We start from the raw sequence: 13,155 nt of genomic DNA, 5'->3' as shown, positions 1-13,155 counted from the left end.
ACAGCTGATGTTTTATTTGTAACTGTAGAAAGGGCTGTTCTATGACGCCAGATCATATCTGTGCTCACGGGGGCGGGCCAATGACTTAGTTAAACTTTAAAGGGAATATAATTCTCTCACATTAAAGGTTTAACATCACATTACATCATTTTACAAATAGTTTAATCTTTGCTCATTCATTTTATACAAGAATTAGATACAAAACTCATTATTGAGAAATGTACTCATTCAGAGAGTGAGAGAGAGCGAGGGGGGTGCCATGATCTATACCCAAAAAGGGCCACGTCATAACAGTACTATATTTGTTCATTGATCCTTTGATTGGCTAAACAACATGTCAGTTCATACTGTAAGACCTCTGATAGGTTGGAGGACGTCCTCCGGAAGTCATACTTACTGTGTTAGACTATGGAAGGGGGTTAGAACCATGTGCCTCCTAGGTTTTGTATTGAAGTCAATGTACATGTGTCTGTTCCTGCGGTGTACGAATGGTTTAACTTCTCTAGGGTAGGGGGCAGCATTCTGAATTTTGGATGAGAAGCGTGCCCAAATTAAACTGCCTGCTACTCGGACCCAGAAGATAGGATATGTATATAATTGGTAGATGTGGATAGAAGACACACTAAAGTTTCCAGAACTATTAAAATAGTGTCTGTGAGTATAACAGAACTGATTTGGCAGGCGAAAACCTGAGAAAAATCCATCCAGGAAGTAGGATTGTTTTTGTTTTGTAGTTTTCTATTCAATGCCATTACAGTATCCATTGACTTAGGACTCAAATTGTAGTTCCTATGCCTTCCACTAGAGGTCAACAGTCTTTAGAAATGGTTTCAGGCTTGTATTCTAAAAAATGAGGGAGTAAGAGCAGTCTGAATGAGTGGACCCTGCAGTGTCACAGAGCTTTTTCATGCGCACGACCGAAGGAGTGCCTTTCTTGTTTACCTTTTATATTGACAACGTTATTGTCCGGTTGAAATATTATTGATTATTTAGGCTAAAAACAACCTGAGGGTAGAAATATAAACATCATTTGACATGTTTCTATGAACTTTACGTATACAATTTGAATTTTTTTGTCTGCCTGTTGTGACTGCGTTTGAGCTTGTGGATTACTGAAGAAAACATGCAAACAAAATGGAGGTTTTATCGAACAAAATGAACATTTATTGAGTAAATTAATGTCTTCTGAGTGCAACCATATGAAGATCAAAGTGATTAATTGTACCTCTATTTCTGACTTGAGTAACTCTTCTACTTGGCTGGTTACTGTTCGTAATGAATTGTCTGCTGGCCGATGTTCTCAAACAATCTTAAGGTATGCTTTCACCGTGAAGCCTTTTTGAAATCTGACACCGTGGTTGGATTCACAAGAAGTTCATCTTTAAACCTATGTAAAATACTTGTATGTTTTCTGAATTTTTATAATGATTGTTTCTGTATTTGAATTTGGCGCACTGGATGTTGGCCATGTGGGACACTAGCGTCCCACATACCCTAGTGAGGTTAAGCACTCGGAGGAGACCTGGGACGCTGCCCATGTGCACCTGCAATGGGCCGTGAGGCGGTAGACGGCGAGCGCCGACCGCCACCGCAGTGAGGCCCCGGTGTTCGCACCGGGGGACCGGGTCTGGCTCTCGACCCAAAACCTGCCCCTCTGCCTGCCCTGCCGGAAGCTGGTTCCGCGGTTTGTGGGGCCATTCAAAGTCCTGAGGAGACTGAACGAGATATGGTACAGCTTCCCCCAGGTTACCGTATTAATCCCTCGTTCCATGTGTCTCTCCTCAGGCCGGTGGTGGCTGGTCCGGGAGTTTCCACCGACCCCTCGACATCAAGGGGGCCCTGGCGTATGCTGTTCGAGCCATCCTGGACTCGAGGCGTCAGGCGAGGGGCCTTCAGTACCTCGTGGAGTGGGAGGGGTACGGTCCAGAGAAGAGATGCTGGGTGCCATTGGAGGACGTCTTGGACCCTTCGTTGCTGCGGGATATCCACCGTCTCTATCCGGATCACCCTGCGCCTCGTCCTCCGGGTCGTCTCCGAGGTCGGTGTCGGCGAGCTGCTGGAGCCACACATCAAGGGGGGAGTACTGTCACGACTTCCGCCGAAGTCGGTCCCTCTCCTTGTTCGGGCGGCGTTCGGCGGTCGACATCACCGGCATTCTAGCCATCGTCAATCCATTTTTCATTTTCCATTTGTTTTGTCTTTGTCTTACACACCTGGTTTCAATCCCCCAATTACTTGTTCATTATTTAACCCTCTGTTCCCCCATGTTTGTTTGTGAATAATTGTTTATTGTATTGTGGTCCGCATTGGTGGCCTTGTATTTATTACGACGTGTATTGTGATATGTTTGAGTAAAATTGCTTTTATTACTCATATCTGCTGTCCTGCGCCTGACTCATCTCACTAGCTACACACAGACGCTTTACATGCAAAGTCCCTCTTTGCCATGCAAATGAACTGAATCCCAAAAAAACATTTCCACTGCATTTCAGCCCTGCCACAAAAAGACCGGCTTACATCATGTCGGTGATTCTCTCATTAACACAGGTGTGATTGTTGACAAGGACAAGGCTGGAGACCACTCTGTCATGCTGATTGAGTTTGAATAACAGACTGGAAGCTTGAAAAGGAGGGTGGTGCTTGGAATCATTGTTCTTCCTCTGTCATCCATGGTGACCTGCAAGGAAACACGTGCCATCATCATTGCTTTGCACAAGAAGGGATTCACAGGCAAGGATATTGCTGCCAGTAAGATTGCACCTAAATCAACCATTTATCGGATCATCAAGAACTTCAAGGAGAGCGGTTCAATTGTTGTGAAGAAGGCTTCAGGGCGCCCAAGAAAGTCCAGCAAGCTCCACGACCGCAGCAGGCAGGTGTGAGTGCATCTGCACGCACAGTGAGCCAAAGACTTTTGGAGGATGACCTGGTGTCAAGAAGGGCAGCAAAGAAGCCAATTCTCTCCAGGTAAAACAACAGAGACAGACTGATATTCTGCAAAAGGTACAGGGATTGGACTGCTGAGGACCGGGGTAAAGTCATTTTCTCTGATGAATCCCCTTTCCAATTGTTTGGGGCATCTGGAAAAAAGCTTGTCCAGAGAAGGCTCACTCACAATTTTGCCTAAGAACACAGACATGAATAAAGAATGGTACCATCACATCCTCCGAGAGCAACTTCTCCCAACCATCCAGGACCAGTTTGGTGAGGAACAATGCCTTTTCCAGCATGATGGAGCGCCTTGCCATAAGGCAAAAGTGATAACTAAGTGGCTCGGGAACAAAACATTGATATTTTGGATCCATGGCCAAGAAACTCCCCAGACCTTAATCCCATTGAGAACTTGTGGTCAATCCTCAAGAGGCGGGTGGACAAACAAAAACCCACAAATTCTGACAAACTCCAAGCATTGATTATGCAAGAATGGGCTGCCATCAGTCAGAATGTGGCCCAGAAGTTAATTGACAGCATGCCAGTGCGGATTGCAGAGGTCTTGAAAAAGAAGGGTCAACACTTCAAATATTGATTATTTTCATCAACTTCATGTAATTGTCAATAAAAGCCTTTGACACTTATGAAATGCTTGTAATTATACTAAAGTATTCCATAGTAACATCTGACAAACATATTTAAAGACACTGAAGCAGCAAACTTTGTGGAAATTAATATTTGTGTCATTCTCAAATCTTTTGTCCACGACTGTACACACAAGTAGACATGGATTTTGTGTTGTAGATATGTGGTAGTGGAGTAGCGGCCTGAGGGCACACACTTAATGTGTTGTTAAATCTGTTGTGAATGTATTTTTATGTTTAAAAAATTGTATAACTGCCTTAATTTTGTTCCTGAGTCCAGTGGAGGCAAGCTTTACAGCACTCCAGCCGACGCTTAGCATTACGCACGGTGATCTTATGATTGTGTGCGGCTGCTCAGCCATGGAAACCCATTTCATGAAGCTCCCAACGAACAGTTATTGTGCGGATGTTGCTTCCAGAAGCAGTATGGAGGTCTGTAGTGTTGCAACCGAGGACATGCGATTTTTACGCACTTCAGCACTCGCCGGTCCCATTCTCCTAGACCTCTCCACTTCATAATAACAGCACTTACAGTTGACCAGGGCATCTCTAGCAGGGCAGAAATGTTACGAACTGACTTGTTGGAAAGGTGGCATCCTATGACGGTGCCGTGTTGAAAGTCACTGAGCTCTTCAGTAAGTCCTTTCTACTGCCAATGAATGTCTATGGAGATTGTATGGCTGTGTGCTCAATTTTATACACCTGTCAGCCAAGGGTCTGGCTGAAAAATCCACTAATTTGGAGGGGTGCCCACAAACTTTGTATACAGTATATAGTGTATATCATGCCAAGTGATCCTGACTGTCCAGAATCCCTTCCCAGAGAAATGGAAAGTCCATAATCCCTTTCCACTGAAGGAGTGGGAAGTCCAGAATCCCTTCTAAGTGGAGGATCAGGGGACATGGGAGGATCCTCAAAACGAAGAAACTAGTTGTGAAAGAAGCACCTAACATGTACGTTACGTATGCAGGCCCCTGGCCCCTTTTTTGCAGTATCTCAGCAGATGAGTTTTAAATTACTGTAACCAAAGATCAAAAGTCTGTTATTTGCACCATATAAATACAGCTGGGATATTTCATTTTCCAAATAAAGATTTACATTTTTTCAATGTAGAATAACGTTAACAGAATGTTAATTACTCAATCTTTCTGAATGTTCAGATATAACTTCATTATATAAAATGCTTGGCTCAATTGCTTATACACTTCCCTCTGTATGTATTTGGACAGTGAAGCTAACATTTTGATACTCCAGCATTTTGGATTTGAGATAAAATGTTTCATATGAGGCGACAGTACATAATGTCACCTTTTATTTGAGGGAATTTTCATACATGTCTGTTTTATAGTTCATAAATGAAAGCACTTCATGTATCTAGTCCCCCCATTTGTACAAGTCATAAGTATTTGGACAAATTCACGTATAATTATAAGGGCACAGGGCGAGACTCAGATGCAGACACGGGAGGCAGATGGTTTGAGTCTCTGATACGTATTAGTATCCAAGGGACAGGCAAGAGAATGGTCGTGGACAGGCAAAAAGATCATAACAAGGTCAGAGTCCAGGAGGTACAGAGTGGCAGGTAGGCTCAAGGTCAGGCAGGCGGTTCAGAGTCGGGTCAAAGGGTCAAAACCGGGAGGACTAGCAAAAACAGAGAAAAGGGGAGGGGAAAAAAGCAGGCGCACAGAGTAACACACTGGTTGACTTGAAAAAACAAGCTGAACTGACACAGACAGACAAAAAACACAGGTATTAATACCAAGGGAATAATGGGGAAGATGGGTGACACCTGGAGGGGGTGGAGACAAGCATAAGGACAGGTGAAACAGATAAGAGTGTGACAAAGGTGTCAAAAAGTATTTGGTCACATATTCCTAGCACACAATGACTAAATCAAGCTTGTGATTCTACAAACTTGTTGGATGCATTTGCAATTTGTTTTGGTTGTGTTAGGGGATTATGTTTTTCCCATTATGAACTGAATGGTCATTTTGGAATCCCTTTCATTGTAAGTAAATATAGATGCTTCTTAATAGGTCTACATTAAAGGGGTGCTAAACTTCCTGATTTAGCCTCGGTTTCAATTCTCCTCATGTGACTGAGAACGTGATTTGGTGTGGGTGCCTCTTGTGTGTGTGTGTTCAAACATGGGAAGCATTTGTACTTTCACTCTGCCAAAACATTACACAGTTACAGCCACTCAACCGTCTAGATAACTTGAAACAGTCTAACCAGGTATTGAATTGATGAGTAATTGGGTGCTGCCACCTGTGGGCATATGGGCAGATTGAAATAAACCAAACCAAAGATTGTCTATTATATGGACAAGATAGATGTGACCGCTCTAACAATGGAAAAGCATGTCCTCAAAGATGGAAGGTGGGTGGTGGAGGTGAGATCAGGCTGGACCCTTCTAGCCGATGAGAGGGAGGATACCCGTGTGAACAACAGGCCATAGAGATAGAGGACTCATCTTTGTATCTGTGCGTTACAGTGTCTGTGACAGCATTGGCAGTGCCATTGAGGCTATTTCCAGTTTAAAGTAGAACACCTTCTTCATTGGATGTTTGGGCCCAACTCATAGGAATCCCCACCTAGTTGACAACTATAAATGCTTGAAGCCAGGATTGGCGTCAATTCTATTTAAATTCCAGTCAATTCAAAAAGTGAATCCAATTCAAATCTAAATTGTTCCTAATTAAATAAGCATTGAGGATCATTTGAATTTGAATTTTAGAGTACTTCCTAAATTGACTGGAATTTAAATGGAATTGACCCCAACCCTGGTGGAAGCGGTCAATGGCTATGTCCACGCTAAAACTGGTTAGCATGATGAGTCCTCTATCTATCTCTATGACAACAGGTAGAACTCCGATATAAATAAAGTAGGGTTTTTTTCAGTCTTTTTTTCCCAAAAGTTTAGTCCCCAGGGTTTAGACTTTTAAAGTGTAGTGCCAAAAGTAGAAGAGAACTAGCACACTGTACTCTCTGAGAACTGGATTTGCCTAACCCTGCTCTACTGTAGACACACGTGTGGATTTTAAATAACAAGATGTGTAATCAATGTGGTGAAAATGACATGATGGAGCTCTTGTAACCCTACCATATTGGTAATATAAATCGGTTTAGACACACAATTTAGAATTCAGTCAATATCTATTCCTCTATCTTGTTCCAAGTGGTGTCTTTTATCCCACAGGGGGAAGGGGTGTGTGTTTGGGCCAGATGGGGTACAGGTGCCCATCTGCTCCCTCAAACCCCCCTTCTTTAGAGAGCAATGCCCAGCTCTGGCAGTAAAACCCAAACGGTTCTTCATCCAGGCCTGCCAAGGGACCAGCTACCAGGTAGAGACAGTAATTAACTCCTCAGTACAGAGGGAGGTGCAGGGAGAGGGGCATTACGAAGCAGACGGTGGCACCATTGAGTCCATCCTCTCGGAAGCTGATTTCCTGGTCGGCATGGCAACAGTGGACGATTGCAGGTCATTCAGGCACAATCGGGAAGGTACTATCTACATCCACTATGCAAACAGCTGTGTACCTGTGTGCAGATGTATATTTTGTTTTTCTATGCAGTGAGAAGGACATCCAGTCAGAAAAAAGTATTTGACAGCCGCAAACAGTCTGAGTTTGATTCCACCCTCTGAAAAACACTCTAAGCAGTCATTCTAAGGGAACCTGCTGAGAAAATGTCATTGGATGCATTTGTTTCAAAGTTGTTGTTTTTGTGGGTGGTCCAGTGGCGACCAATCATTCAGGGCAGGTTTTTGAGCCCCACCTGTTTTTAGCCCCACATTTTTGAGCCCCACATTTTTGGGGGCCTTGACTGTTTTGCATGTTATTTTGGCATTAATACATTTCACATATCAGTTTGAAAACAATGTAAAAAAAAAATATATATATATCATTGAGTTAATAAAGCAACATACAAACATGGTCTATGTTTTGTTTTCTTGAGTAAAGCAGCTACAAAACGCAGGTGTTTCAGTCTAGCTCAGTGCTTTCTGTGGTGGTGGGGGAAGCGATCAGAAAATACTGAGCTTTGCGCCGTGATTGGCTCAGTGTTCTGTCACTACGTCACCGCCGAGTCTAAGGGTAGAGCTAGACAATGCCATAGAGTTACATTAGAAGCGCCCATCCAAGAAGGCTCAAGGTCATTGGCGACAGATAAAATGACATCAAATCACATTATATCTACAGTAGCTTTGATTGGACTGATCATACTTTCAAAATCTTAGCTAGCAGTCATCATCATGAATCAAGTCGACAATCTACTGGAAAATCCTTGTTAATCCTTGTCATATGAAGAGAAATTATAGATAAAATGGATCGGTGCTCATAGGCCATTGAACATAAACATTACACAACAAGTTGGAAAGTGCAAATTCAACTATGAGTGGTTTGAAAGGAATCACTGCAAGCATTCCAAAGCAATCATTAGCCTGCTATTCATTGGCTGTGTGGTCCCAAGTCTAAATTAAGGGTCTCTTTTCCTAGTTTAAAATTAAACATTGTTTAAATTTAAACACAATTCAACATTGGCCATGCTGTCAATTAAGCATGATTTGTGCTGCATTCAAAACAACTGTTAACACTGAACTGGGAACATAAGTTTTGAACTTTCAGTCAACTGGGAATTGTAAATCCGGAACTCGGGCCTCTTTCTAGAGCTATGACCTGACGATCACTGCCATCTACATGATTCAACAGAGTTTCCACTTGTCTTGAAAGCACCATAAATCCAGAGAATTCCAGACTTCTATTTATTTATTTTTATTTATTTTTTATTTCACCTTTATTTAACCTGGTAGGCTAGTTGAGAACAAGTTCTCATTTGCAACTGCCACCTGGCCAAGATAAATCATAGCAATTTGACACATACAACAACACAGAGTTACACATGGAATAAACAAAACATACAGTCAATAATACAGTAGAAAAAAAGAAAACAAAAAGTCTATATACAGTGAGTGCAAATGAGGTAAGATAAGGGAGGAAAGGCAATAAATAGGCCATGGTGGCGAAGTAATTACAATATAGCAATTAAACACTGGAGTGATAGATGTGTAGAAGATGAGTGTGCAAGTAGAGATACTGGGGTGCAAAGGAGCAAGATAAATAAAATAAATACAGTAAGGGGATGAGATAGATAGATGGGCTGTTTACATTTGGGCTATGTACAGGTGCAGTGATCTGTGTGCTGCTCTGACAGCTGGTGCTTAAAACTAGTGAAGGAGATATGAGTCTCCAGCTTCAGTGATTTTTGCAGTTCGTTCCAGTCATTGGCAGCAGAGAGCTGTAAGGAAAGGCGACCAAAGTAGGAATTGGCTTTGTGGGTGACCAGTGAGATATCCCATAGAATATAATCCATTCTATGTCTATGGCTATTCAAACAGGGAGAACGCTGCCAGCGATAGTCAAATTGTTTGCTGAGCTGAGATGAAAATGTAGGATGTGTCCCAGGATTGAACGGTTTTGGTTATGGCTAAACGGATTCTATTGCTCTACTCTGCTTAAACGCGCCTTCTGGCGTTTAACTATACTCCCCATACATGCCTGGAGATTGATCATCCCAAATTGTCCTCCTGATCATCCAGAACTCATCTAGGACACCAACGAGCACTACTGCGAGTACGACTCAACATGGGAGGATCCAACAAGTGAAGAAACAAGTCGTAAGAGAACCAACAATGTAAGTATTCAGGCCCCTTGGCTCTGACGATACGTTGGTGCATGTGGTCTCAGCTGATGAGTTTGTAAAGTTTCAGAGAATGATGATGATACAGTAGGCCTAGGTTCCACCATAAAATACAGCTGGGAATAAATAAATGTAATATTCCAAAGAAACATTTACATATGAAATATTTGTTAAATGTAAATAACCATAATGACATGATGAGGCTAATTAGGCTGTAAATTGGAGTTTAGAATCATTGGTTTTCTGTGATGTTGAAGATCTGTGTGTGTTTATTGAATTAGGCCTATATGAAATGCTTGATCCAAGGCTCCACCTCTTGTACCCTCTCATAGCCCCAAGTCTGTATAGCATTGTTATACATATGTATCATTATGTTTCAATACTGTCATTTTGCTCCACTTCACATTGCTTGAAGGGGCTAGCAGCAGTTGCTACATTCATATTTGTACTTATAAATTAATATGATATTGATATATTGATATGTACCCATTGATTCTTGAAGAATATAACTTAGAAATGATTTGTGAGCTTAGTTCAACTGTCGTACCCAACCAGACTCGTGGGCCTATCAGTATTGTTCAGGTCAGGTATTTCCAGTATCTGCCATTTTCTCAACTCATGGAGTGAGTTCAGAAAATGTGTTTTCAGTCATACAGGTTTAACAATTTCAGAAATGCAGCAAGGGATATGCAAAGTCCTCATTCTCTTCACAAAATCTCTGATATGAATCCTGTACTGTTGAAATTCAGGCATCTAACTAAGACATTTCCCTATTCTGAATTTGAATTGCATCTTCTTTTCAGGATGATAGGCGTATGCCTAATTTACAGTTCTACCTTGGACAGAGGGCCTCCTCCCCTGATGGTAATCTACAGTGTCAGACCCCTTGACTTTTTAGGTTACAGTCATATTCTAAAATGGGTTAAATAAATATAAATCCTCTGAAATATATACACAGTACCCCATAATGACAAAGCGAAAACAGAAATACCTTATTTACATAAGTAGTCAGACCCTTTGCTATGAGACTCGAAATTGAGCTCAGGTGCATCCTGTTTCCATTGATCATCCTTGAGATGTTTCTACGACTTGATTGGAGTCCACCTGTGGTAAATTCAAATGATTGGACATGATTTGGAAAGGCACATACCTGTCTATATAAGGCCCCACAGTTGACAGTGCATGTCTGAGCAAAAACCAAGCCATGAGGTTGAAGGCATTGACCGTATAGCTTCGAGACAGGATTGTTTGGTCTGATGAAACCAAGATTGAACTCTTTGGCCTGAATGCCAAGCGTCGCTTCTGGAGGAAACCTGGCACCATCCCTACAGGGAATCATGGTGGTGGCAGCATCATGCTGTGGGGATGTTTTTCGGCGGCAGGGACTGGGAGACTAGTTAGTCAGGATTGAGGGAAAGATGAATGGAGCAAAGTACAGAGATGAAAACCTGCTCGAGAGCGCTCTGGACTAAGACTGGGGTGAAGGTTTTCCTTCCAACAGGACAATGACCCTAAGCACACAGCCAAGACAATGCAGGAGTGGCTTCGGGACAAGTCTCTGAATGTCGTTGAGTGGCCAGCCAGAGTCCGGACTTGAACCCGATCAAACATCTCTGGGGAGAACTGAAAATAGCTGTACGGCTAACGATCCCCATCCAACCTGACAGAGCTTGTGGGGATCTGTAGAGAACAATGGGAGAAACTCCTCAAATACAGTTGTGCCAAGCTTGTAGCGTCATACCCAAGAAGACTCTTGGCTGTAACCGCTGCCAAAGGTGCTTCAACAAAGTACTGAGTAAAGGGTCTGAATGCTTATGTAAATGTAATATTTACGTTATTTTAATTGTATAAAGCATTAATTGTATTAGCATACATTTCTAAAATCCTGTTTTCACTTTGGTAATTATTAGTATTGTGTGTAGATTGAGGGGAAAAAACAATTGAATCAATTCTAGAATAGGGCTGTAAAAAAGTCAAGGGGTCTGAATACTTTCTGGATGCACTGTATACTGTTTATTGAATGCCGTGTAGATTTGACAAGACTCCAATTCATGGGCATTTGTAACTGCAACCTTTTCTCTGATAAGGTATCTACATTGAGGACTTTCACAATAACTGGTATGGGAAATATTCAAAACTGGAAAGAGTTCACTCATACATACAATGGTCAGTTTCCTTAACATTTATATGGGCTTTTAATTCTTTTTTAATAATTTGTTATAATTCACTTATTTTCTTTAAAATATAGATATTTTTTAAACAAACATTTGATTTAGGTTGTTCCCTCTTCAAGAACGAGGAATGAATAATCAAGCCAAAGAAATCACCAAGAAGGAAATTGAGGTACTTTGTTGCATAGGCAAAAAATATAGTAGTTTCTTTGAGGAAAGAAAGTGTTCTCTACATTTAAATAAGTCTTATCTATTGACTGGGGGCATAGAAATGAATGAAAATATATTGTGTCCATTATTGTCCTGACTGACAATCCGCTTCTTCTCAGGCTTTTCTTGAAGATGAAACTGCAAAGAAGAGGCTGGTCAAGTCGTACAAGCTCATGCTGGACTTCTACGGCATCCAGCTGTCAAATGACTCAACAGGGGAAGTACGACGTGCTAATAACTGGCGTGACAGATTTGACAACATGGACAGGTTAGCAAGTTCTACATTTGGTCATTTAACTCTTATTATTTTCTAATCATTGTAGCAGTCTAAGGCACTGCATCTCAGTGCAAGAGGTGTCACTACAGTCCCAGGTTTGAATCCAGGCTGAATCACATCCGGCCGTGATTTGGAGTAGGGCCATAGGGCGGCGCACAATTGGCCCAGCGTCGTCCGCGTTTGGCCGGGGTAGGCCGTCATTGTAAATAAGAATTTGTTCTTAACTGACTTGCCTAGTTAAATGAAGGTTAAAAAAAATGAATACCTTTTTTTTTTAAATACTACAATTTCAGTTTTAAAATGAACCTTCTGTGAATAACAGTGCTGAGGTTAACAATACCCTTGTATTTTTGTTGGCCTTGTGTTTTTGTGCATGGTAGACATACACACAACAACCTGCGCATCACCCGCATCCTGAAGTGCCTGGGCATTCTGGGGTTCCCCCACTACCAGGCCCCACTTGTCCACTTCTTCCTGGAGGAAACTATTGTGAAAGGCAACCTGTACAATGTGAAGGAGAGCGTGCTCAACTACTTCATTTCCGCTGTCATTGTTCAGCAACAACGCAAGGAATTAGTTGAGTATGGTTATAAGCTCTATGAGGTCAAACATCAGTTTGTCGTGCCCTAAGAAGATCAAGAGTACATTTAGGGAAGGGACATTCCCACATAATAAGAACCCAATTGATCTGAAACCAGATCCGAAACAGAATGGCATATACTCAGATGACAGTGATGACAACACTACCAGTCATTAGTCTGTCTCACTATGTTAACAAGGGTAAGCCAACGGATAGGAGTGTAATGGGAAATTATGTTAGTGACTTAGTGCGATTGGGGACGCCAAACAATGTATGGTTGACACGGGTATCCATACCTCATGATAGCTTGCGTGGTCTAGCGACTAGTTACACTTAGAGAAACAAAGGTACCAGTCAGGCCTCAAAGACTACTAGTGGAAGGAATCAAAACACCAGTGCTGATTCATCCTCTGAGTGTCGACCAATTATGCAAAAGGATTCTGCTCAGTCCAGTTATGGAGTTTTTGGTAACGGGAGCTCTTTAACTATCCACCTACTCTAGCGCCCCACTACTGATTCTCTGAAAATAATAGCTGCAGCTATTAAGCAATCCGAATGTGGACCTAGTGGTGTAGTTTCAGAGACAATTACAGATGATCGGAGAAAGCGAGCTAGACATAAGCAAACAGAGCATAACCTTAAACA

At 42.0% G+C, this 13,155-nt stretch overlaps 1 protein-coding gene across 1 annotated transcript; it reads left to right on the top strand.

Annotated features, from left to right (window-relative positions):
* The first annotated feature begins 1,549 nt into the window (after window positions 1-1,549).
* Window positions 1,550-12,687, top strand: LOC118388147 (opioid growth factor receptor-like). Its single transcript, XM_052526047.1, is given in 9 exon segments — window positions 1,550-1,593; window positions 1,786-2,103; window positions 6,775-6,919; window positions 10,076-10,136; window positions 11,360-11,438; window positions 11,549-11,615; window positions 11,773-11,921; window positions 12,311-12,550; window positions 12,552-12,687. Coding segments are annotated over 9 exon segments (1,239 nt in total).
* The last annotated feature ends 468 nt before the right edge of the window (window positions 12,688-13,155 follow it).

Source organism: Oncorhynchus keta, chromosome 10, assembly GCF_023373465.1.
Source record: "Oncorhynchus keta strain PuntledgeMale-10-30-2019 chromosome 10, Oket_V2, whole genome shotgun sequence".
Taxonomy (NCBI): domain Eukaryota; kingdom Metazoa; phylum Chordata; class Actinopteri; order Salmoniformes; family Salmonidae; genus Oncorhynchus; species Oncorhynchus keta.
The sequence above is the reverse complement of the archived record's forward strand: the minus strand, read 5'-3'. Positions and strand labels throughout refer to the sequence as shown.